Genomic DNA, 27577 nt, shown 5'->3' on the forward strand with positions numbered 1-27577 from the left:
GAAAAATGACCAAATGTGATTTTTTTTTGTCTTGCTTTTTGCTGGTTCTCTAAAGGTCTACTGATCTGTAGAATTTTGTCTTACATGTAAGGACAATTTTCTATAAGCATCTCTTCTCCCACAAAAAAGTCAAGAACTCTAAATACTTTTGAATCAGCTCTTTCATTGTTCAGCTTGTTCTTCCCTAGTTTATCAAATAAAACTCTGATACATGCTCACTATCTAACTGTGTAAGATACTTTTAACCGTTTGAGGGCTCTACGTTATACAAGTGATGCTGACTACTTAATGGCAGTGATGTAACTTTCTTTATTTTTATCAAAGTTACAAATGTATGTAGTTTAAAAACATTCTCCAAGGTTCATTAAAAAAACAAAACAGCAGTGCCTCACCTTCTCCTCCCCAGGGGAACTTCTTTACTTCCTTTAGCTGACATAGTTGTTATTTTGGTATTTACGACCATGTTGCCAGTAACACACTTGCATTACTTCTTTTATAAGCAAATGTCTTCCTCTTTCTGGTATTATCTGTAAACCCTCCACCATATATAAGACAAGGATTTCACTGTTGTTCCCCGCTCTGCCCCATTAGGCCCTGGCATCCTTCCCATTTCTCCTTCTTCCCATACAGCTACACTGTAATTTTGGTTTGATCAATAGTTGGTGTTTAAAATGTTTTGTAAACTATGACCAATTCCCATTTCTTGTACAACTTTTCATTTCCCAAAATGAGAAAAGCAATTTTGGGGGAAAAAAAATCAGATATTCCTTTTAGTTCTTCGGATGATTGTTTTTAAACTATCTTTTCCCTAATTCATGATTGCCTCTTCTCTTATTTTTCAAAATTCTCTCTGCCTATTTTTAAGTTTGCTTTGCCTCATGGAGTCACTGTTTTCCTCCAAGTTACTCGTCTTCTGTTTGCCTGTTTTGCACTCTCTCTTTCTTGTTAGCGTTCTTTCTTAGTTCTCTGTAACCGGTGGTGGTAGGTCACATTTCAGTGCGGGTGACTCGAAGGCTGTTTGCCAACTCTGGGCATAGGAGCAGAGCTTGTGGTCTGGGAGCTTCACTGCAGGGTGATCTGGTTGGGACAGTTAGGAGGAGAGGCTCAAGTATCAGTATATACAAGTTTTTCTTCTGGATCAGTCTGGGCTGGTCGGATTACACCGTGGGGAATTCTCTGATTTCTCTTGTCTGAAGGGTTAAGACCTGGCTGCCAGCATTCCAGGAGCTGAGTGGGAGGAAAGTGCCGGAGCCTTCAGCTTCCAGGATGCATACTTTGGTTAAAAGCTTATTTTGAGTGTGGCATCACTGCCTTCGATTTTGCCTGGTGTACGCTACTCCAGGTGCCCGCTGTTTTATCCTCTTTATAGAATAAACCTCCAGTGACCCAGATGCATGGAGTCAGGCTGCTTCTTACCCAGATTTGCAACTGATCCTACTTGTTTGAACTCCTCTCCTTCCTCCCACCTCCAGCGGCACCCGGTACTACCATTACCTGAAACTTTGAGGGGTATCTTTGCTTTAGAATGGAAGGGTTTTCAGCTTTCCCCACTGCTGGCTTATGAATACCCTTCTTGGGTCTGCTGCGTCATTTATTACTTTTCCACTTGATATCTACCTTCCTTTTAAAAAAACTCCCTTTAATATTTTTCAGTAGGTTTTTAACAGGGAGCAAAATATATAACTGTGTTTCATCTACCATCTTTTCAGGGATTTCTACCCTAACATTTCATGTTTAAGTGTTTATAAGTGAGCTGATTTAATCAGAAATATTAAAAGTACATGGGATAATGGTTAAATAACAAAAAATGAGACTGTGCAATACAAATGTCTGAAGTTTTGAAAAGAGTTCTAACGCAGCTCCTAATTTTACAGAAAGAAAAACTTCAGTTTTTTTTTTTGGAGGTGGGTGTGATAGTATAAGGTCATGTGACCAGTGACAAGTCGTGTCATTAGAGCTAGAATGAAAAATCAGTTCTGCTGAGCAAGGTCCAGCCGACTGTTCCCTCTGCTCCAGCATGCGGACAGTCTTGGTCCTTGTGTTCATGCCAAGGACAATCCCAGCTCCTCTTTTCAGTATTAAGATGAAGAATACCAGGTCACAGCTACAGAGTTAAATCCAACGACCTTCTTTGTTCGTTTAGCAAAAGAGAAATAACGCATATTCTGACCATGACCTCTATGGCCACTACTATTCTTCTCTGCTCTGTGTTCCTATATAAGTCTTTTCAACCTCGTTCTGATCTTGAAGGCACCACAAACACTCACCTAGAAAGAAAATACACTAAATTCCAAAAAATAGTACTAGCCATCACCTAGAGCAGAGTCGCCCTCTCTCTTTTTATGGCTCCTGGAGGTGATGTGGTTTTCTCATGAGTTCCGGGTTTAATGCTAGTTTATTTCCTCCTGTGTAAACTGGTTTCCATCCTGAAAGACTTGACTTCACTGCACAACAGCTCATTGTGTGAAGCAAGCGACAGAGGCAGCTGCTGACTCAAGAGAAGTGGGAGTCGGGGTCAGTGCAGTCAGGCGGGGGGGGGGGCTTCGCTGCACCCCAGCATCTCTGCCTCTCCTACCCACTGGACCACGTCCCCCCCCACTTCCCAGGTAGGACTTGGGCAATGCCTTCATGTGGTCATGAGTGTCTGCACCGTGGGTTAGCTTTCTCTAGAAGGGGAGAGTTTGAGTTGGTGGTAGGGGGAGATAATAAAGGAAAAGAAGATGTGGGTTCTCATTCTCATGCTGCTGTTACCTGACAATCTTGAGGTCATCCTATAAGCTAGGAGCTGTGCCTGTAGACTTGACATCTATGATCTCATTTAGCTTTTTAAAAAAAATCCAGTGAAGCCCCAGATGTGAAATATGAGGGTAAGAGAAGCTTAGTCACTTGCCCAGGAATTATCCACTCACTGGGGGCCAAGCCTGAACCCAAGCTCAGCTCTGTCTAATTCCACACTCTTTCCCTGATACGAAGTGCAGTGGTGCTGGGAGGTGGGAGATGCTTCAGGCCCTCCAAAACCTCTCTGGCAATGATTCGCAGGGTTACGAAAATACAGAGTCTCTCCTAGCACAGAGGTTATGGAGCTACCACTAATTATGCTCCTTTCTTCTGTTGGTCAACCTTACATCTCTGAGCCTCAGTTTCCTCATCTGTACACAGGCATAATCGCACCCACAGCATCAGAACTATCTTGAGAATCTCATGATCCTCTGCAGGTATTTCTAACACTGATCGCTAGTATTTTTTGAGCTTTCACTACATGTTGTGCATATATCACCTTAAGGAATTCTGCAATCCCCTCCCTATGAAATGCAGGAAATACTTCTATTACCCCAGAGTTACAGATGAGGAAATAGACTCTGGCTGTGGTCACACACCACGTAAATGCTGATCCAAGTTCCAGCCCAGGCCTGTCTGACTCCAGAGTCCAGGCTTGTAACTGCCACTGCCTCCATCTTTTAGGATCACAGAAGTGAATGGATGCGGCAGCACTCTGTAGATGATAAATCATTCAGCAAATTTTTCCAAAGTAAATAATAACACAAACATTTGTGTGCACAGCTGCTTATAGCATATTGTATTGCTTATAATATCCAAATGTAGAAAGCAAGATAAATGTCCCCAAATCAGGGATCCTATTATATAAATGATGGCTTATCCACACAGTGGAGTAGCAGAGCACAGATATTCCTTGATCTGGAAAGATATCCTTAATATATCAGTAAAAGGAGACTACAGAGCACCACATGTGATAGAAGCCCACTTATGTTTTTGAAAAATATTTTCTATGTCCAAAAGGTCTGGAAAAATGCATAGGAAATCATTAAACAGGGAGAGGAGGGAGAGATGTGAGGTTAAAGGGATAATTTACTTGCTATGGTTTGTTGGACATCTTCACAGTAATCATGTATAGTAACAAAGAAAATAGAACTATTGCCCAATTGGAACAAAATGAAAGTCAGTCTACACACCTAAGGAATCATATTACAGAGGACTGAGTGGATACCTATCAGGGACCGCAGTGTGCTGCAGGCAGCCCTGTGTTCAGAGGCGAGGGTGCTTCCCCTCCTGAGAGCTCCCACCCTGTGCTAGCGTGGCCATGGAGTCTCAGTGCTCACGTGCTGGAGGGCTGTTGTCAACGTTACCGAGAGGACAGAGAAGAACTACAAAGTCACGTGGGTTAACACTTTTGTAGAAGGCGCAACTACGAAATATTTTATTCCATTTATCAGATGCTTTTAACTTCCATTTCCTGGCAGGTGAAAAAAAAATCTACTTAAAACAACCAGAAAAAAAAAAAATGACAAAACCGTCACCTCCCACAGAAAAATCCCATTGTGCCTAGAGAGAAATGTTGCTTTTATTCAGATCCTGCAAGTTGCTCTGTGGGGCTTTTATTACAATACACTGAAATCTACAACCTACAGCCTAGAGCGGAAAAAATGAACCTCCCAAGGTCTATGAGTCCAACATCTTAATGCTGATGAATGGAGGCTGGTTGGAGCCATTTGTGAAGATGTACCTTGGAGACGCTCCGCTTTTGGGTTTTGTTCTTCAAAACAGGAGGAATCTATGGGGACTGTGTAAGGAGAAATGGATGAGGAACACAACTAACGTCTGTTGAATTCATACTACGTGCCAGGCAATGGGCTACGTGCTTTGTATTTATTATCTCACCGCATCTTGACCAAAACCCTGGGAATAAATATCACCCTATTTTAAGATGTAAAACAAGATCCATTCTAATCTAATTATTATTACCGTTCAGTATATACCGAGCACTTAATATATGCCAGATACTATTTATAAGTTCTTTACACGAATATCTCAGCTAATTCACAGAATAATCTTATCAATCTACTACACTGGCTCTCTCCATGTTACAGATGAGAAAATTCAGAGGTTTATGAAACTTGTCCAAAGTCACAGAACTGTAGGTCGTGGAACTGGATTTGAATCCACGTCCCCTTGGTTGCAAGGCTCCTGTGTTGTACACATGGCTATTTACAGCAATTTTGTATTGTCTGTAATAGCTAAATGTAACAAGGAAGATAAATATGCAAATGGCCCGCCAGAAATGGGCACCTTTAAGGTCTCCACTGTAGAAATGGGGTCTGTGAACTATTTATAATATTTTTTTAAAAAATTAACAGAAATTGTACACTCACTCATTTTCAGTGTTATTACACTGGCTTAGGGCAATGTCAAAATTCCTTATTTGAATGAGAATAAGATAAACTCCAGATAGGAAGGCTGTTTAATTCTGCTGGTTTAGAAAATTCAGAAGGCGCTTATATATTACCCTTTTTTTTAATGAGTAAACAAGTTATCTAATGTTTAATACATTTTGCTTGTTCAGCAGACAATGTATTTTATGCCTCCCTCAGAATATGGTAAGGAGTGGTGGAAAAAACCCTGGTGGTGAAGATCTTTGCTCCTATTTATCCAGAAAGTCATTCAAATATGGTTCCATCCCTCCATGTCCTGATTACGCAGTGAGCCTCCTCCCTCCATTCCTGTGCTCCTCTCTCTCTCCCCTTCCGCTAGCAGTCTGGCATTTCTCTTCTGCTTCCTTCTGCTTTGTGCCTCTGCTTTGTCACCAGCCTTCACCCACCATCCTGGGATGGCTTTAACCACAGGCAAAGAAGGTACCTATTCAGACCAGAATGATTCTCCCCCACCCCAAATGATTTCTCAAATATACCTCCAACTATTTGTTGATATTTGAGGTTCCATGAATAAAATGTCATTCTTTGACTGAAGGCTAATTCTCTCCTGTTAAAATGAGGCCCCGAATGAGAGCATTAGAATACTAGACCATAAGCCCCTCTGAAGTAAAAGTCATAACATATCCACTCCTACCTGACCCCCCTTCATGGTTGAACAAATAGATTGTGAATCACCTGTGAGATCCTTGAGGACAGAGATTAGGTCTGTGTCATGATTTTAGGTTCAACACCTAGCACAAATATCTGACACACAAGAAGTAATCACCACATTTTTATTAAGGGGATGTAGATTTCGTTTAATTAATTAATTAGAAAAGCGAATACGAGATGTCAGATAACTGTTGTAGAGAGTAAGGAGAGATTGTTAGATAAGGGGATAAAATCAGAATGTCAAATCTAGAAGCTTCTGGGCGTGGACTTCCTCAACTGTATGGGCCACACAGCTTTACCCTACACAAATGACTAAGGGGTTCTTAGACAAGCTGAGAGTGGAGTCAAAATACATACACAATCTTCTAACCTCCTTCCCACAGTGAAAATGTCCCTAATCCTCCCGACAAAGAATACAGATACCAGACAGCTCATCTGGCGGTGACTGATCTAGTTTCCTCAGTAGGGTCTCCCCAGATCAAAACTCTACTGTCCTCTTTTTTTTTAATGGACTCTCTGCCCCACAAATCCCTCCCAAATCAGGCAGGCACAAAACTGAGCTCAGAAACAGGTCTCATGAAACATCCCAGGATCCTGTGTCTCAGCCGGAATTCAGAGCCCTCGCTCACTGACAAGTCTTAAAGATCAATTAGGCCAGAAACGTTAGAAAAGTTACCACCAACAGGAGGAGACTTTAAAACCTTACCCTTGAACCTCTGTTGCTTGGCCTGGAGGGGATGGAGGAAGTAGGCCAACCTTAAATGCAAGAGAACTGGCCGGATAAGAGCAATAAATCTGAGGAATGAATGTGCATCCTCTGATCTCCGTGTGCAGTTACACAGACATCAACGTTGCCTTTTCAGTTAAGATTGGATAGAATTAAAACTCTCCCTGGAAACTCACCTCTAGAAGGAACGAGCAATACAAAACTTGTGCCGCTCTCCATGGTGCTGATAAAATCCTTCCTCCTAGAACAAAGGCATTTTCCTCATCTGGAGAAGGTGGAGTTCAATCTCTCTCCCCCTCCCTCTCTCTCTTTCTCTCTCTCTCCCCTCACTGACCCCCAGAGCATGTGCACGTGTCTGTTTTAATGTTCATAAAGCATGCGTGATTTTCTTCACTGTTCCCAAATTGTAATGATGATTTCAAATATTTTTAAAGTTCTATCACACAGCTAATATTTACTTTCATCCCCAGCCAACTCTTTTCAGAAAGTTTAGGTTGTGTGCTTCCTCCTCCCTCACTCTCTCTCTCTGACCACTATATATCTGCAATAAATTTGAAAGAGGAAGAACTAGTTTATTCTTCTGATTTACTCCAAAATTTCCAATTTGATCTATGGTTTCTGGTGGCTTTCTGGAAAAGAAGGCAGCCATCTATTTCCTGGTCTCCATAATATACTCAGTGCCCTCCACTTTAATCCCTGGCTCTGATCCTTCCCTGACCAGCTGCAAGCAGGGAAGTCCTTCTTCTGAGTATTCAGTCCCTTTTTATTCTCAGCGAGCGAGAGTCTAGCATAATTCATTAGTATAACCAATTCATCTTGAACGAAATGCCAAGTGTTTAGTCCTAGAAGTACATTGAGTTCCTTTCTGGTAAGTGTGTAGCATCTAGAAGTAGTCTTCCACTCCCAATGCTCCTAGGTCTGGGGTGATTTTAATCTTCCCATAATCACAATGTCATCACGAGGCAGAGTTCACCTCACCTTAGCCTTGGACTGCAACCAGCTCCTTCAAGGGGTTGTCTTTTGTGTCTGGTGTAGTTTTGCTTCTCCCAGGTCCTAATCCAGCCACCCTTGGTCAGCTCATTCTTCCCACAGAGGGGAACCTGAATGCCTTTAAGAGCAAGTTTTTACCTGTGTCTGCGATGCCCTTCTACCCCTGGCCACCTGCCAATCAGGTGACTCAACAGTCAGAAAACCCAGCTCAGTCATCACCTTTGGGAAGCCTTTTCTGACTCAATCACTCTAAACTCCCACTTCACCCCAGGCAGGATTAGTCGTTGTTCTTTTTGGGTGCCCACAAAACCTTACTCATACTTCCCAAAACTAAGGGACCACATATTTCAATTCTGAATGACCAAAGTGCGGTATCTGCTTGACACAGAGGAAGCTCAAAGTACATGAATAAATATATAAAATCAATGTGTCAGTGAATAGAAGGATGGTTGGACAGATGGATGGAAGGTTGAATGGATAGATGAATGATACTGCCTAAATTTACATCTTATCAATTCAGAGTCTGATGCAAAATATCAGATGTGTTATCTATTCTCAAAGAACAAAGATGCTGACAATTTCTTTCCTTCTTTTTCTTATATGAAGACACCATCTCCTCTTCTTTCACTTTTTACCCTATAACTAAGAGGATGTGGTGTTGTAGCTTGCCTTTCAGAATAGGTTTCAAGCAGATAAATATTTAGTCTTTTAGGGGTCGTTTAGAAGTTTGGAAGATTATAACTACTCCTCTCCAACCTTCCCTGAATCGTGCCATTCCTTGCCCCCAGATATAAAAACATCTCTTCTGTTCCCTAAAGACTGACTCTACTCACAGAAAAAAAAAAAAAATACTCCCCTTTCCATGGAGGTTGCTTTCAAACTCTGCTTATGAGGTTTCTAGTGCCTCTCCATAAGGTTCTTTGAGGCACAGCTGCCTTGTTACCTACTCACAGCTACAGGGATACAAGCCAGAGGGGGACATAAAAAATACCAGCTTTGCCTGCATTTTTACATTTCTGATCCCTCACAAAAATGTACAGGAAAAATTATAATGTCTAACAAAATCAACTATCCCTTTATCCATTCAGTATACTTCTAAATTACACAGAGTAGTTATTTAAAGTCATTATTTCTTGCACAAATATTACCAGGAACAAAAGTGACATAATATACCCATAATCCAGCCCTGAAACATATCTAAATCCTTCTTCTACGATGCCTTCAAGTTCTCATGCCTAAGAAATCCCTCTGCAGCTTGCAGACAATTTGTGTTCTGCTTTTTCCAGTTAACATGGCATAGCATTTTTATTAATATACTTGATGGCCAAGGGAAGTCTGTTTTTACTTACCCCTTGAGGAGGTGTAGGGGCAACGTTTAGATTTAGACAGATTGAATTCTGACTCTGCTGCTAATCTGCTGTTTGCTCATCAGTAACAGGGGCATGATAACAGCTTACTCACAAGGTTATGGTAAGAGTTGATTTCTGTATATAAGGTCCTTGACAAAGCATCTGGCTTATAGCAAACATTCATTTATGGGTGACTCACAAATAACAGTAATACTTTTAAAACATTAATCTATCATGAATTAGAAAATAAAGTATGCATGAGTAATTAAGATAAGACACGAGACTGAATTCAGATAAATTCAACCTTTGGGCAAGATCCCCAGAACATTGAGAGTTTATATTCATTCACCTGAAATTAGAGATACTTAGGTGGAAAAGCTTGAAAATAACTGAAATCCATCATCACTCTTTCACAGATATACTTGAGTGACCTGCCTCAGATCACACAGACTGTCAGAACTAGAGCTGGATATAGAACTCACATGGTCTCAAAAACTGTTGCAGGTTCTGATATCAAACGTCACCTCCCTGTCACCACCACCTCAACCAATGCAGCATGGAAAGCAGACATCATTAATGAATTAATCAAATACTTTTTGAGGGATTAATTCAGGGCAAGAGGGAAGGAAAGAAGAGACACATATTGAGTATCAACATGGTAGCCATGGCTAACAAAATATGAAGCTGAGGCTCAGGGAGGACATACAGCTTCCCCAAGATCACACAGCTAGCTAGTGGTGAAGCTGGGATTTGAACCCACGGTCTATGTGTCTCCAAAGTTCATAATCTTTCAACTAGAATTTAACTCAATGAAAACCAACAGGTATTTCTGACTGCACAGTCTGTACCAGGTGCTATGTTAGGATATGGCAGTGAACAATACAGATGCAGTCCCTGCATCCATGAGGCTTAAAAGACACTTCAAAGGTGAGCAAAATGTGATGAGAGTCAGGTAAGGTGAAGTACCTACCACTTCTGTAAACTACTCATGTAATATGGACACGTAAATATGAGCCTCTACCCTCTGTCCAGAGTTCAGTTACACTATAGGTTAAACATGCTCAAACAGGCTGGCCTGGAAATTTGACCACCATTATTCTTCTGCATTATTTCTGTGGGAAAATGCATGCTGAATTCGAAACTGATATATAACAACTTTGGGAGCACAACAATACTCAAAGTTAGTACCTGCTTTTTATCTGAGGTTTTAATGCAACAGCAGCAGATTTACCTTTCTCATTAGGTTCTTCTGAGTATAAAAAATAAAATTAGTGTCAGCATGTATTTCTAGAAAGTAGACTCATTGAAGATAGGAGGATCAATCAAACCACAAAGATTAATTATTGAGTATCTGCTCGGAATTGGGCACTATGCCCAGGCAATGTACAAATATAGAAAAAAAAATATAAGATCGAATCAGCCCTATCCATGGAGAGTCTGTAAACCAGCCATAGGACACCCACATAAGAGCACTTGCAGTAAATGGTAGTCTATGTCAAAATTCTAGACGACTGGGGTAAATACATGTCTTCGAAATGGGCTGGGGGGTCAGAGATAAGGAGAATTAACCCAGGCTTCAAAATAGCTCTGATCTGGAAACAAATGCATTCAGAAAGAGTTCATGGTGGCAGTAGGAGGAGTGCTAACCATGGAGAAAGGTGCAGGGCAAGTGTGCCCCACAAAATGAATAGACCACGGACTGGAGCTAGGAGTACTGGGAAATAGGTCTCAGAGGTAGTTGTAAATGAGGGAGTATTTTGTCTTAATCACCTTTGCCCCCCGCCCCCATGCCTAGAACGGTGCCTGACAAACAGTAGGTGCTCAGTTAATGTTTAGTGAGGTGGAAAGACATCACCTTCATAGAAAAGAGAAATAACAAAAAAAGTGCTAGTCCTGCTTCAACATATTGAAGTCCTATTGACAGTCCATATTGACAGTCCAATATGACAATAACAAACATAACACTGCACACAATTAAGTGCTAAATTCTATGATAAGTCAGAAGTTGTCAGCATGCAGGAGGGAAAGTGACTAAGGTAGGGCAAAAAGAATCGGGGATGATTTCTTTTCTTTTTTTTTTTTTTGGCGGTATGTGGGCCTCTCCCTGTTGTGGCCTCTCGCATCGTGGAGCACAGGCTCCGGACGCGCAGGCTCAACGGCCATGGTTCACGGGCCCAGCCGCTCCGCGGCATGCGGGATCCTCCCGGACCAGGGCACGAACCTGCGTCCCCCGCATCAGCAGGCGGACTCTCAGCCACTGCGCCACCAGGGAAGCCCGGGGATGATTTCTTAATGCGAGGGGACTTGGGTTGGGCCTATCAGGAAGGGCAAGGTTTGGCTTTCAGGAGTCACAGCTGAGATACTTACAAGGCTGAGACAGAAACAAATGCATGGGAACAGACACTTAGGAAACAACAGGAAGTGGTGGGACTGTGGTTTTTAGTAAATAATTTGGCAAGCCGATCAAAACACATCTGTGGGCTAGATTCAGGCTGTGAACCACCAACTGGAGGCCCTCAGGACAAGAAGAAGGAAGAAAAAAAATGCTTTTCAGATGGAGGAAACAGGTAAATGACAAAGAGAGAGCAAGGAGCAGGAAGGCTTAGTGGGAGAGGAAGAGGGGTCTCCCCAGAACCCAGAGTGCCACTGAAAGCAGTAGGAAATGTGGCTGCAGAGAAAAGCTAAGTTGAGTTTGTATTCCAGGTAAAGGAAAAGATAATAAATAAAGAGTGAAAGACAACTTCAGCATGCTATGTTGCCTGGAGAAATTGTGCTGGAATTAAACGTTGTCTTTTCTAACCCTGGCTGCTAAATCAACTGTGTTTATCTCTAAGACTAATATCATCTAAAATCGCCCTGACAAAATGTCCATTCTAGAACTCTTGGGTGGTTTTCTGGAAACTTCCCTAGTGCAGTCATGGTTGCTGCCCCCAGATTGCCTGTGACAGCTGGGGCTCTATAGACAGAGCTGTGGATCAAAAGCATCTTCAAAAACAGAGCACTTGTTTCCTCACTTAACACATTTCACTTAAGGATTTACATTTATACCAGTTGAGCAAATCAAAGTTATAGTTCCCTCAGTAACTGTAACCTGGACCAAATATAGCTATATTTTTCTGCTGCTGAGCGGGCTTTTAACTCATGCCTCCCAACTGTGAACAGGAGATTTAATTCAAACATTATGCAAGAAATGTTTTTTTGGAAAACAAGTGGCTGGTCCAGTGAAGGTTTAGTGTAAATGATCGTTCCTTTCAATTTGTGTTTTTATGCAAGGGTTCCCTACAGACACTGATCTTCACAGCATACTCCACAGTCTTGTGAACAGGGGTGAATGGAAAGGTACCTTCTCCACTCTTGCAAGCTGCCAGCTTGCCCATTCATGGGTCAGAGTCTAGCTTTGCCATCGCAGGCTGCTGGTGTTGACTGAAGCCTCCATACAGAGCCAGGACTGAGGTGAGAGGGTAAGGTGATCAAGGCACTTGCCCAGGAGGCAAGATTTCAGGAGTGTCAAGAAACTCATTAGTCAAAACAAATAAAATTTAATGCTACATTTTTAAAAAATATATAAATGCAAAAAATGCATGACGAACAAAATCTTAAAATACTGATTTTTAAAAATATTGCACTGAAATATTCTTTTTCTTAATTACTGAATTTCTGGTGCCCACTTATACTTTGCCTCCACCCCCAGGCAAGTGCCTCACTTGCCTGACCCTCGTCCTGGCCCTGGGAAGCCGTCGGGAGGGAGTGCAGAGAGGACGTAGTGGATTTGGCTGCAGGCAAACTCTTTTAAACTTTGGTCATGGCCAATAGAGGAATACTGAAGAAGACCTTCAGAAGTATTTCTAGTTGGTGCTGATGGAGCAGAAGGTGTTGGATTATTCATTTTATTGGGAGGAGTTCTCGTCAACCATCAACAAAAACTGTCTTCTAATTTTCCAAGTGACTCCCCTGAGAATAAACGACCCAAAGACCATCCAGTAAGTTATGCCAAACCACCCACTTACCAAGCCTGCCAAACAAAGATCAGGCGACATTCATGTCCCAAACGCTGGCCTAGGAATTACCGCATGAACAGGGCTGTCAAATAGCCCAAGTGAATGCTGTAGCCTGCGAGGTCCTCGAGACCAGGCAAGGTTGCAATACTCCACGTTCCCGGTCCCCAGAGCCTGGTTCTGGGTTAGTGCACGCTGATGTCGGCTTAGTCAAGAAATTACACGATTGCTCATTTAGTCGGAGGTTCCAATCACCTCCAGACAGATTGAGGCAGTTAACAGAGTGGAATCCTCTACTGAGGCTAGTGATTTGCCTGTGGGTTTTGTTGTTTCGACTGAAAAAGCAGAGAAAACTCCTTATCTATCAGCAGCCCTTCACACTGGAACAGGTGTACTTTGGGGAACTGCTCATCCTCAAAATGCATTCTTTGGAAGTGAGCAATCATTCCTGAAATACTTCAAAAATAAGCTTAATTAAAAAGAAAAAAGTTAGACCTACAGAAAAGTTGCAAAAACAGTACCGAAAATTCCTACGCATCCTTCATCCAGCTTCCCTTAGTGTTAACATCCTAATGTTAGCATAATCAGAGCACAACTATCAAAGCAGGACATTTGTATCAGTACAATACTATTAACTAAATGGCAGACCTTATTCTAATTTTGCCAATTTTCCTTCTCACGCCATTTTCTGGTTCATGACCTAGTTCAGAATCCCACTTTGAATTTAGTTGCCATGTTTCCTAAGTCCCCACCAATCTGTGACAGTGCCTCGGTACTTCCTCATCTTTCATGACCTCAAGTTTTTAAGAGTACTCATCTGTTATTTTGTAGAATATCCCTCAGTTGGGGATCGTTGAATGTCTTCTCATTATTAGACTGAGGTGGTGTATTTTTGGCAGGATTCCCCAAAAGAACAGTGTCGTGTCCTTCTCAGTACCTTTCTCAGGAGGCACATGATGCTGATGTGTGCCCTTCCTGGTGATGCTCCCTTTCATCACTTGGTTAAGGTGGTGTCTGTCAGGTTTCTCCACTGTAAAGTTACTATCTTTCCTTGTGTCATTGATAAGTGGATACTTTGGGAGGATACTTTGAGACTATGCAGATATCCTGTTTCTCATCATACTTTTGCCCATCATGTTCAGTATCCATTGGTGGTTCTTCCTGTAACAATGATAACTGAGGTGTTTGCCTAATTGAAAATGAGCTTTTTATCATCTTTAAACCCTATGTAAGGCCCAAAGGCCCAAAGCTACTGAGGTGAAAGATAATAATCTCCCTGTCAAATGTGACTTTCCCACAGCTGTATGGATCAGACATCTAGTTTAGGCACAGCACATCCATGGCACCAGAGTCATCATCCCCAACCTTCACTTATGCAGGAATCTGGGCTCTCGTTCTCACTGGCCCACATGAGTCTTCAAAATTCTCCACACTACTAGGAAAGAAGCCATTGCCAATCAGTAGGAATTGTCATGGGAAATGAAACACATTTCTTTATCTCTGCTCTAGGTTGGGGGTTTAGTTTGTCTTTAAATTGCTACATCCCTGGAGCATCTTCTCATTGCCCAGTCTCATGAGAACCTTTAGAAGCAGCAGATCCAGGGTCACTGGGGAGAACGGAAGTACACAGGCAGCTCCCCTGTGCCTGTGGGTTTTTCTCATTTGGGGCAATTCCTTTGAGTCCCAGACAGTGGTATGCTGGTAAATGTTTATCAACTGTCTCTCCAGGAAGGGAAAAAAATACAAGTCTGGATATTAAGTGTTTGTCAATTTTCTGGTAAGAGTACTTCCTTCATGGTTGATTTCAAGCTACCATTGTGACATCACTGAACACAACTGGGAAGAAACGGGCTGCAGCAGAGCATTAAATATTAATATCTATAATATTAAATATCTGTATGTATTTCTACCATACAGACACAACAATGTAAATAACCTCAAGCACACACACAGATAAGAATAAAATATGGTAAGATAATTATGAAGTGGTACTTTTGAGTATGTATTTATTACCTTTGATTTCAATATAGTTTATTAGTTATAGATATCTATATAAAATTTTAATAATGGCTGTTATCTAACAAATAACTCACAAAATTCCTAAAAATTTAAAACTTGGTTCTCATGAGCTGGGATGAGCCAGCTCCAGCACATCACCCCATTATACAGCAGTTATCCTGAGCCCCCGAGTACCGGAATAACCCAAAGAGCCCCTGAAACAGCAGGATGACACTTTTCTCCAGTCCGTCCAGGAAACCTTACGAGGTCCAGATGCCCTGCAGGCGATGGCACTGCTCCAGCAGCGGTATCTGCTGCTTCTTGGCAAGCCTCCCATGACGCCTCCAAAGCATCTGGCTGCCGCCAGGGCTAACGGGGTACCAAGTCCTCCCCAGGCTCAGAACCTGTTTGCCACTCTTCCAGGAGACCACTTGGCCCTTAACTGTTCTTAAAAGAATTACAGGGCTGTTTCAGCAGCCGCCTGGAACAGTGGAAGGAGCATAGGAGGGAAGGGGAATAGTGAAGGAAGAGGCAAAACCACATGTATCGGGTACAGATTATATGCCAAATACAGGGCTGCATGCTTTCACAGATGTTCTTGTTTACTGTAATCCTGACACACCCAGAGAAAGAACAACCACCTTTTTACCAAGAGATTATATGACTTCCCAAGGTTCCCCAGCTAATAAGAAGCAGAGCTAGGACGCACCCCAGTTCTGCTCACCCCTATAGCTCTAGCATGTAGTGTAGTACACATGGTGCTTTCTACGTTATTTGTGGGATGGATACATGAATGTAGCCTAACTCCAAAGCTTGTGCTCTTACCTCCACCAGGGAAATAATGCTGGTAAAGAGCTCTTACATGGCAGAGTATAAATGAAGTAATGGAAGGCACTGTGGTGTGTGAAAGGCTGGCTTCAGAGTGAGATGAGGTGATTCCCTGTAGGCTCAGCCTTTCACTAATTCTCTGACCTTAGTTAGGAATGTCACCAAGTCTCTCTCTGAGGCTCGGCTTCCTCACCAGTAAAATGGGGCTAATAAAGATAATCTTGCCATGTAGTGGCCAGAAACAAACAACTGTGATGTATGAGAAAGCACTCTGCAGGCTAAAAGGTGCCAGGAGAGAAAGTATCCTGTATGTCACCGTCCATGACATCGTAATGTCATTCCATTGGCCTAGGAAGGGCACGTCTAACACCACGGTTGCAGAGGAAGAGCAACGGGTAAAAGAAATGGCCCTGAACACAGCAGAAGGTACAGCATTCTCATCTATTTCAACTTTAAGTTTAGGACTTACTTGGCTGTCCTCTGTTTGGAATGCACCACAGACAAAAGAATTTCAGCAAGCCTTGTCTCCCTACCTTTTATATAATACACAAGGGAGCAGATAGGTTAGAAGAAAACCCTGCTGTTTTTGCAGTGTGGTATTGATCCTGGAAACTAAAGGATAATGCAAAGAGGCAGCATCAGCCTCTCTTCAAGCCTGCATCATGCAGGCTGCCTGGGATTCTCAGAGAGTCTAGAATTTCAGAGGAGGACACCCAAGCACAGACTGGCAGGGTCTGCTTCTATCACACACGGTAGGTCAGGGGTGGCGCCAGACGGAGAACACCCTCTAAGCACACTACTCCCTGTGCACGCCTCAGTCCCTTCCCCACCCATGGGGACCCTAACAGAACTGAAGATGCTAATGGCCTTTTGCAGTCAACGTCTACTCCTCTGTAAGGAAGAGACATGAGGGTGAGTGTATGTGTTTGTGTGTTTTAAAATACATGCACCCAAACTCACATATGTGTATTCAACACAGTAGGCAAATCACCCATAGCAGGTAAGGGAAGTAGGGGAATGGAAGCAGGAGACAGGGATAAAGGTAAGAAACACACACACACACACACACACACACACACACACACACGAAACAAGAGAGGGCCTTGCACAGACCAATGAGGATAAAGTGTCATAAACTGAGTGTGATTAAGTCAACCCCTGCACCTGACACCCAAGGAAGACAAAAAGAGTTAGGAGCATACCCTCCTAGCACTCAGAGTGGAAGACCCAAGGGAGAAATCAGTCTCTGCCATTGATTGGGACGAGTCCTATTCATTCACTTATCCGTTCTTTCAACAGATAGGCATTGTGCGGGATGGGCAATGGGGAAGGGGAGAGCGGCAGGGCAGGGCAGTCTAGGGTAGGGCACTCCCAATTACACAGGCAGATGGGTCCACAGAGGATGATAACCCAGGTGCTATGATAGAGCAGGCATAAGCTCTATGGGCCACAAGAGAGGGGTACGGAGGAGGGTTAGAGAAAGCTTCCTGGGGAGAGTGACATTTCATCTGACTTCTGAATATTTAGCAAGGCAAAGAGAGGAGGTGATGCATTCCGACAAGTGCAAACAGCACACACAGCAGCCCAGAAGAGAGAGAGTGTGGCCCCTGAGGGACTGAAAGAATTTTAATGGAGCAGGAGTTGGAGAGTAGAAGTGGAATTGGCAAGAGGGAAGGCTGAAAGTGTAAGCTCTGTGAAGCTGGGGGAGGGAGGCTTGCTCTCTGAGCTTCTGTGCGCAGAGCCTGGCATGGGACACACACAGGAAAGTGTAACACAAAGCAATTAGTGCTGTGATATCAGTCTGAACACATAGTTATGAACACAGAGAAGGAAGCCCCTAAACCTGCCTTGAGGTTGGCAGGTGCGGGAGGGGTGTGTGTGGAGAGGACACAGAAGTGAGATTTCAGAAAGGAACTACTACCTGAGCTGAACCTAAAAGGAGTTTAGGATTTTACTTGCATGAAAAGAACAGGAACTGGAAAGGAAATTTCAAGCAAGAGAAAAAGCATGAGCAAAAGCCCTCTCTCTCAGTGTCTAAGCTGATGAATAAAAACACCAGAAACCCCAAACTAATCATGACTAACAGAGGGCCTCGGCAAAACCCCTCAGGTCTAGTCAATGGGCTCAGAGGGTTTATTTTTTAAGCTGATTCTGTGCATTCTCTGCCTTCACGATGCAGATACAACCAACACCAACTTCTCTTCAGAGCCAGGAGTCACCTTTACCCACTCTGTGATTGCTAAGCAGGGTTCAACATGACGACTCTCCCGTCTGTGTCAGAGGAATGAAACATAGAAACAAAAAGCCTGCTCCAAGAGGGGGGAAAGCCAACTCTCTCCGGGTCTGGCGCAAAATTAAATTTTATGAGTTACTTGGCAGCCAGCAAGGCACAGAACACAGCCAGTGTGAAGCCACCTTTCAAAGTAACCTAAGTTGACAATTAAACTTGCTCTCGGTGAGGGGGAGAAAAGGAGTTAATACAGGCAGAAGGCCTTTCATCCTGCACCTGAGCCTGTCCCTTTCCTATGTTAAGTGCAACAGCAAGCAAGCTGAGTGAGGGGATTTAACACTATCATTACAAAAATATCAACATCCAGGCTTAGGTGGACATCCCTCCCTGAGTCATATGCCACCCAGGGTTACAATGAATACGGTAACAACAGGAAAACATAGCTTCCACATGCCAGGCCTGCTGTGCTGGGCTGTAATTACCCAAACGATGACAATCTCTTGAAGACAAACATTCTTTCCCAACCCCCAAACACACAATGCCCCCCAGAAGGAAGCTTGGCATACTGCACTGTAATTGCTAAATTTCTACATGTGGTTCTGCCCTTGGGCAATGGTTCAGGTAGGTATAGTCCATTCTTGGGCTGGAGAGATCAACTATCCCATGGTGCCAAGAAAAAGTCAGTAAAAAAATAGATGGCTATGTTGTTATCAACAGAGAGGATCCAACCAACCAGAAGAAAAATCCAGGAATTTACCCTGGGAGCCTTTTGAAGTTTTCTCCAAAATTTCCAATTTTGAAGAGTTAGTGCCTGAAGAAACCAACAGCACACCTGATGGTTTGGATTTTCAAAGTCAGATCTTTGTACAGGCGATGTCCCCACTACTGCATAAAAATGAATTGATGAGTACAAATGAATGTGTTTGAAGACTCTGCCGTTTTATGGTTTATTAAATGCCACATTGGAAGATGCAAAGTTTTATAGACTGGAAAGGGCCCTTCAATTAAGAAGGTAAAGAACAGAGGGTGAGCCCAACTGTTCTTCCATTTCCAGTGAATACTGAAGATAAAAAAAAATTAGGTCACATTAGAGTAGTGGTTCTTAAAGTGTATCCCTGGACCAGCAGTACCCATATCATCTGGGAACTTGTTAGAAAAATAAATGATCAGGGGACTTCCCTGGTGGTCCCGAGGGTAAGACTCTGTGCTCCCAATACAGGGGGCCTGGGTTAGATCTCTAGTTGGGGAACTAGATCCCACACGCATGCCGCAACTAAGAGTCCTCATGCCACAACTAAGAGGCCCACATGCTGCAACTAAACATGCTGCAACAAAGATCCCACGTGCCGCAGATAAGACCCGGTGTAGCCTAAATAAATATTTTTAAAAATATAAATACATAAATAAATAAATGATCAGGCCCCATCCTCCAAACCTAATGATCGGAAACCCATTCTAACAGCTCCTCCAGGTCACTGGGATGTACTATCATGTTTAAGACCTTTTGCACTAGAACTGTGGTCCTCCACCCTGGCTGCCTATCATCATCACCTGGTGAACATGTTATTGCGATGCCCTGGCCAACCCCAGGCAACTAAATCACAACAACTAGGACTGGAACTTAGCAACAGCTACTTTTAAAAAGGCTCCTTGGGTGATGTAATGTGTAGGCAGAGTTGACAGCTGCCATATACTATTTAGATTAGATACTTTGCAACTTCTGATTTCTGGTTTAACTCAAAGTTATAGTGGTTGCTGAATGAATCTTCTTCGCCAAAGAAAAAGCTTTTGAGAAGAGGAGAGATTTCCATCTTCATGAGCTGGAGAAGTTAGATGTGAAGCTCACACACTGTACCAACATTGTACCAAACCCAACAGTAATAACAGTATTTAACAACTCATCAGCAAAGACAGTTGCTCATCCTGGGAAAGAGGCGGGCTAGTCCCCACGTTCAGAAGTCACTATAAAAGCAGTGCGCTCGGAGGCAGTGAGGAGTGACACCGCACCACCCACACGCCTCAAGTCCAGCTGCCACAAACCACCAAGGGGAGCTCAGAGCCTTGGCTTCTTGGCTTTGAAGTCCCAAGTATTCAGGGTGTGTGAGAGAGCAGCCTCTTCTCACCAGTGTCTGGTGTCACCCAATGTGCAAAGTGATGACAACCTGCCAGCATAGAATTCTAGGGGCCACTCCCATGGGACAGGCAGAGCCTAGCATCGCTGCTTAACAAATAAACTGTGTACTGGGGCCATCCCTCTACCCAAATTAGGAAACTGCAGAACACATTATAAGTCTGTTCCTCAAACCAAGGTCCACTAGTGTAGTCCCAAGCATCTAGGATTTTTTTCCCCATGAAAACGGACGTGAGCACTACGAAAATGTAAGAAACACTGTAAATTCTTTTCAACAAGAAGAGGCAACATTCTTTGGGAAGTTTCTGGAGAAATAATAGGCCAACCATCATGTTTTTACACTGTGAGAGTAAGATCAGACATTCCCTTAAATTTTTTTTAAAGATAGAATAACAAAGAGTGGAACCAGTTCAATAGCTGGCTAGTGAACATGCTTATGAAAATAACACCATCACCATGACATTCTCACAGAGTGAATTTTAGATATCCAAGCTTTGGGGCATTTTACTCCCTCTCCCCCAAAAAAGGATGAGGATAGGAAAAAATGAGAGGGAAAAGACCATGCTTTTATATCCCCAGTGCCTACGATTATGCAGACTTTGGAGTTGGACCAACCTGGGTTTCGATTTTCACCCTACAATTTATTTGCTGTTTGGCCTTGAACTTTTAAGTCTGTGAATTTCAGGTTTTCATCTATAAAATGGGAATGGTAATCCGTAGCAGTGATCAGGGTGAGCAGAAAGAAGGCTTGGATTGCATGTAGCACAATGTCTAGAAAACAGCAAATTAAGTAGCAGTTGTGATCATTAACTATTCACTCTTGAACACCCAGCTGAAGCTTCACTTCTCTTGTGAAGGCTTCCTTGACAAAAATGCTTACACACACACACACACACACACACACACACACACACACACACAGTCTTTTTGTAGTTCCAGTACCCCTAGTATGCATCTAGATTTTAGTCATTATATTATATTGCAATTGCTTATTTATATGTTTATAAGTATTTTCTTAAGAAAAAATACATGCCTTTGTGTACCCAATGCCTGGCACATACTTGGTACATCATATGTACAAATGAATGAATGAATGAACAAATGAAGCTAGCTATGTATCTCATTTACCTAGAAATGAGATAAGAAAAAATTAGGATGGTAAGAGTGGAAAGGACAAGACAGGAGAGAGACATACAGGGAAATTGATAATAATGGTTGACTGTGGGATATGAGCAGGAAAAAAAATATTGTTTTGCAGAGTTTTCTAATACAGTCAATCATAGACACCGTTCATCCAGAAAGCCCTTCTCTGAGGATTTTCTAGGCAGGAGAGGGGATGGAGAGAATGGTCACACAAATACTTAGAAAAGATTTATTGGTTGTTTGGGTCTACCCAGTCCTCTGAAACCAGCCCACATAAGGACAGATATTCCTGGACATTATTCAAGGACAAGGTAAGGCTGCAAAAGGAACCTGAGTCAAATCAAGAATGTTTATCTCTGTCTTCCAAGTCTCAAGAATTGTAGTCCTGTGTTTAATCACTGCCTCTCAGTCTTTACCATTATCACCACTCCGTCTCCCTCATTATCTTCTTCAGACTCTGCCCTTTGGAAGCCCTCTACTTACTCCCACTGAGACTTTCCTTTTGGTCTCATTCTTACCTAATCTCTGAATGATGTTGACCAATATTACATTGGCTTCACTGCCACAGCCATCTCTCTATCATCACTTAATGCCTCAACCTATCTCAAGGGTCTAGGCATGAGCCATCTGCTCATCCAGAAAGAGTCTTAACCATTTCACCACTGCAGGAGGTAACCGGAGAGACAAAACCAAGGAAAATCAGCCAAGAAAGCAGGTAAGTGGGGTTTTCTTGGCTATGTAGACATAGAAAACCTTTCCTACCCTCATCCCTGCAAACCAGGGCTTTAGTAAATGGACAGGCCATCTAAAAAGTCTGCAGTATGTCCATACCTACACCCTGAGAAAGCCTGTCCAACAAGAAATATGGTGACAAAATGCTACATGCTTAACTCTAGTCCCCAAGCTGTCTTTCACAGCCAGGGAATTAGTCACTGGAAAAGTAGGCCCATTGAGAAAGCCATTGACTTTTGATCTTTAGACTTCGAATGCTATTCATCAGCATCAGTATTTTAGAACTTAACTCAGCCCTAGTCTGAGTCCAGGACGTCTACAACATCACGATGACTCACCGCATCCTGACAGCTGAGGACCTCCAAAATGCTGTTGAGTAACTCGACACAGTACTTCTTCTCCTGGACCTGGTGCTGCATCTCATCCTTCTGCTCCAGCAGCTCCTTCAGTTCCTTGGTGATGACAGGAAGCAAAATGTCCCGGCATTCTGGAATGAAGGCAGTTCAGAGGCATCTGAGCTTCCTCGTTTTTTAGCTTCTTTTCTTTATTTTTTAGATAACATTTCATTAAATAAATAATTCATGAATATCTTCTTCTTGTAAAAAATGCAAATATTAAAAATTAGGTTAAGGGACTTCCCTGGTGGCGCAGTGGTTAAGAGTCCACCTGCCAATGCAGGGGACACGGGTTCAAGCCCTGGGCCGGGAAGATCCCACATGCCGCAGAGCAACTAAGCCCGTGCGCCACAACGACTGAGCCCACGCTCTAGAGCCCGTGAGCCACAACTACTGAGCCCATGTGCCACAACTGCTGAGGCCCGCACGTCTAGAGCCCGTGCTCCGCAACAAGAGAAGCCACCGCAATGAGAAGCCCGCACACCACAACCAAGAGTAGCCCCCACTTGCCACAACTAGAGAAAGCCCACGCGCAGCAACAAAGACCCAGTGCAGCCAAAAATAAATAAATTTTTTTAAAAATTAGGGTAAGATTTCCTTAGAACATTATTCACAGTTCTGGCCCCTCCCACAACCCCTACTCCCTAGAGGCAACCAACCAGTTATTCTATTCTATATAGATGTATGTGTATGTGCATATAAAAATGTATGTATGTGTGTTTGTATACCAGTATAAAATATGTAGTATCATTTTGATTTGGCTTTTCATTTAAGTAAAACATATCGCACTGTGATGATCATCTTTCAAGATCTTCTTATATGTTTTACATATGTATGTTATCAGTACAAGAACATTTAGTGTCATTTTGGTTTTGTTGCCTTTTTATAAAAAGGGACTATACTGCACATATTGTTCTGTACCTTGACTGTTTTCATTCACCGATATTTTTTGGAGCACCTTCTATGTTATTACATAGAAGGATCAATGTTAATTATTTATAGCTGTTTTATAGTATTCTCTATTATGGACATATTTGTTCATTTAGTCATACCCCTATTGATGGACATTTTTCACTGGCATAAACAGTACAAAAATGAACAACTTTTCACTTGCACCCTTATACACCATGACTTTCGTTTTAAATAAATTAAAACCTTTGCAAAGATGGGGAACTCTCTTGGCTTTGCTGTCTCAGGAAATATCCGGAAGTTTCTGAAATCCTACACAGCATTCTTTCTATATTTCTATTAAAAATGGCAAACCTTGAGAGATCAAAAACATCCCCCCAAATTTCAAGCCATCCCTACCTAGATGCTTCTAGAGCTGAAATGTGAATCATATATGCCAATTTTATTTTAATTCAATACAAGCAGGTGCTGAACATCTTTGATGTGGAAGGCACTGTATTTCTGGAAGTACAGAGATAATATATGGTTCTCACTCATTAGATATTTAAAATACGACAGGGGTGATCAGCAACAGAACAAAGGGCAATGGCAGAAGACAGAGTAAGATACCGGTGGGAAGAATCAGACATCAGCTCTTGTTCTGGCAGCCTAGCATCTATACCTGCTCTGGCACGGCACCCTGGTTTCACCCTGGTGAGCCACCCTGCTATGGGATATAAACCTAGGGATACTGTCATAAGGCTCCCTGCCCTCCTCTGGACCAGGGTTGGGTACCTGACCCTAATTAGGACAACCTCTTGATCTGAACCTTAAGGGAACTTTAATAACAGTTACTGCTGACATTGCTAACATATTGAGCGCTTACAATGTGCCAGGCACTGTTTGAAGTTTCTTGCATGAACTACTTCAATCTTCCCAATGAGTCTAGGAGGTAGATACTGTTATTTCTCCCGTTTTGCTGAGGAGGAAACAGAGGGACATGCCCAAGTATACAGAGCTAGTAAGTGGTGGATCCAGTCTGACTGCAGAGCGTGTGCTCATCATCACTAGACAAAGGGTATTATCTTTCCTGGAGCTCATCTGTCTGCACAGAAGTGCCCTGGGGAGGCTCGCTGCTTCCCCTCCCAGGGCTATTCTGAATCTCCCCTCTCTGAAGACTGGTTCCCCAGCTTTTCCTCTGATTCTTAAACTGCTCCCTATCATCCAAATACATTTATTTTCGGTTAAATTTATCAGACTAGGTGTATGTCACTCACAACCAAAGAATTCAGACTCGTAGAGTCATAAAATACCATGAGGGCTTCAGAAGAGAGAAATGATCTATGGTTGGAAGGTTCATAGAAGACTTTATAGGCTCTGATAGAATTGCGTCCCTTCTCTCAGAGCACTAATGTCAGTTTGTAATTAAATTCTAATTAGTATAATTAATGTCCATCATCCAACCGAAGTGTAAGCTTCATGACAGCCAGACTAAATCTCAGGTGCCCAACACAGTACCTGGATCATGGTAGCTACTCAGTAAATCTTGATGGAGTGAATGGAAGAGGTATCATTTGAGATGGTCACTGATGAGTAAATAATATTGCCATCAGGAGAGTGGGGATTTAGAGAACAGAGAGTGATTTAGAGTTCATGGACCAAGATGTAGCAATGTATACAATGGTGGAATATTACTCAGCCATAAAAAAGAATAAAATAATGCCATTTGCAGCAACACAGATGCAACTAGAGATTATCATACTAAGTGAAGTAAGTCAGAAAGAGAAGGACAAATACCACATGATATCACTTACATGTGGAATCTAAAATATGGCACAAATGAACCTAACTGTGAAACAGAAACAGACTCACAGACATGGAGAACAGACTTGTTGTTGCCAAGGGAGAGGAGGGTGGGGGAGGGATGGGGTGGGAGTTTGGGATTAGCAGAGGTAAACAATTATATATAGGATGCATAAACAACAAGGTCCTACTGTACAGCCCAGGAAACTATATTCAATATCTTGTGATACACCATAATAGAAAAGAATATATTAAAAATAGAATGTATATATGTGTATAACTGAGTCACTCTGCTGTATAGCAGAAATGAACACAACATTGTAAATCAACTACACTTCAATAATAAAATAAAATTTTAATAAAAATAAAAATAGAGTACATGGACCTGGGTAAGTAGAATAGTCTCTTGGGCAGCTGGAGGAAGAAAAGACCAAAGAGCAGACAGAGACCAGTGTATATGCCACTGCAGTAGTCCAGGTGATGGCAAATGAGAATAAAAGTGCTGGGTTCTACCCCACTAGACTCCTAGCCTCTGATACAACATTCTTGTTCTCTGTTGAAGCTAAAGATTTGATGAGACCTTAAAGAAAGTTGGTCTTGAGTTTAAAGCATAGTAAGACAATGTTTTAAAGCCTAGAGCAATAGGCTTTTGCGATCCCAGATTAAAAATCACTTAAAACCTCTCCATCTGTAAATGGGATCACCAGGACCTGCAGAGAGGAGGTTTGTAAAGGTAGACAAAGGGTTAATCTACTGAGGCAGTTAATTAACTCATTCATTCATTTAGTCAGTCGGTCTACTACATTTATTGAAGGCTCCCTAAGTGCCAGTCACTATTCTGGGATGGGACGGAATGTAACCAGGGGTTGCTTGCCCATCACAGCAGCAGAGCCAACAGAGATAAGAGGCAGACTTAAGTAGACAAGAAAAACCCTGGTGCCTCTACCTCCTGGGAGTGGCAACCTGTCAGTGGCCATATAACAGAGCTATAGAATAGTAAAGGCCAGGTTTTTCCTAAACAGCTCATTCTGTTGGTATTCTAGTTGAGATACTTCAGTTAGATCTTATTACAAAGACGTGGGTGCAAGGGAAAAGGCCCGTTGGAAGATTTTAGATATTAATGAAGATCTCCTTGAGAAGTCACCGGACTTTACATTCTACTTAAAATTGAGCTAAATTAGTAGATTCTCATGGAAAAGTCTAATAGTGAGTTCTCCATCCCTAGAAATATTTAAGCAGTAGGTAGCTGTCTCTGGGCAGGGATAATGAAGAGGTATTCAAAGTATCAGATGAAGGGTTAAACGGAATGGTTATTAAATCCCCATCCAAAACTCTATGATCCATAAAACAGAGGTCCAAAGGAAGTGGCAGGAGGAAGGATGTATTTGCTAGGTGGAAAGACAGTGGACATGTCTGCATTGTTTACAGACCACTGAGGTCGTGGGAGCTACAGACCAGGCCGCAGCAGAAGCCGTGGTTTATCAATCTGAAAGTCACCGACTTTACAGGTGATCAAAACCAGCATCCCCACAGGACGAGGGCTCTTCGTGCTGAGAGTCAGAGGGATTTGAGCTGAGGAAGCCATTAATAACATAGCCTGTTTTGCAGAAAGTGCTTTGTCTTCTCGTTAACCATGATTTCTCAGAAACGTCTGGCTCCTCTGTTTTGAAATGAAATAATTTTTCTCATTTGTAATTGGAGCTGTGAAATTACATTAGTCTGTAAAGCTTCAGGAAGCAGCATTTCTAAACTGTGGCTTGAATGTCAAGCAAACAAACAGAAACGGTTAAAAGATAAATACTGCAGAGCCTTAAATCAATCTTTATAGGTAGAGGCAATGAGCGTGAGAGACCTGCAAACAGAGCCTGGGTAACTGAGCCCCACAGAGCCTGGAGATCGGCCAACAAGTGATGACAAGTCCAAACTGTAATTCAGACCAGGAACTCAGGAACCCGCAGAGCTACTCAACTCTGTGTTTCCATAGAAAGGAGTTTTCTTTTGTCAAAGCGACCTGCAGAGAGGAAAATGCAGTGTTTCTGGGCTCTGGAGTCTTCCTTTGCAGAGAAACTTTTATCCTATGGCAGAAGATGCCACTGCCTGGATTCACAGCTCTCTTGAAGTGTGATATGCTTTTGCAATAATTTCACGACTCAGGTATACTTCAAATAAGATGGTCCTTTTCGTCACCTCCTTCTCCCCAGTATCAGCTCCATGGAAAGATCAAAATGTATCCTTTGTCCACTTTGGAAAACCACCTTGAGGTGCATCAGGCCACAGATATATCTGTGATCTCAGCCACAACTGCAGCCCCAGAGGAAAACACTCCTAAGAACTACATCTGAACTTGCTGTCTTCCCCACAAACCTGCTCCTTCTTTGCTCACCCTCGGGCACACAGTCAGCCAAGCAGACTTGATTTCTCCCTCTCTCTATCCCCAACATCTTCTCCATCAGGAAGTCAAACCCATCTCACCCCCAAGCCAACTTCCT

The 27577-nt window shown here is 42.6% G+C and overlaps 1 protein-coding gene across 1 annotated transcript in view; it reads right to left on the reverse strand.

Annotated features, from left to right (window-relative positions):
* DOCK2 (dedicator of cytokinesis 2) overlaps positions 1 to 27577 on the reverse strand; it is a 407441-nt gene that overhangs the window by 233657 nt on the left and 146207 nt on the right. The window contains exon 26 of the mRNA XM_082836577.1: positions 22341 to 22489. Within this exon, the coding sequence (XP_082692703.1) occupies positions 22341 to 22489 (149 nt within the window). The remainder of the gene's footprint in view (positions 1 to 22340; positions 22490 to 27577) is intronic.

The sequence above is a fragment of the Leucopleurus acutus genome (genome assembly GCF_964270905.1).
Source record: "Leucopleurus acutus genome assembly, chromosome: 3".
NCBI classification, from domain to species: domain Eukaryota; kingdom Metazoa; phylum Chordata; class Mammalia; order Artiodactyla; family Delphinidae; genus Leucopleurus; species Leucopleurus acutus.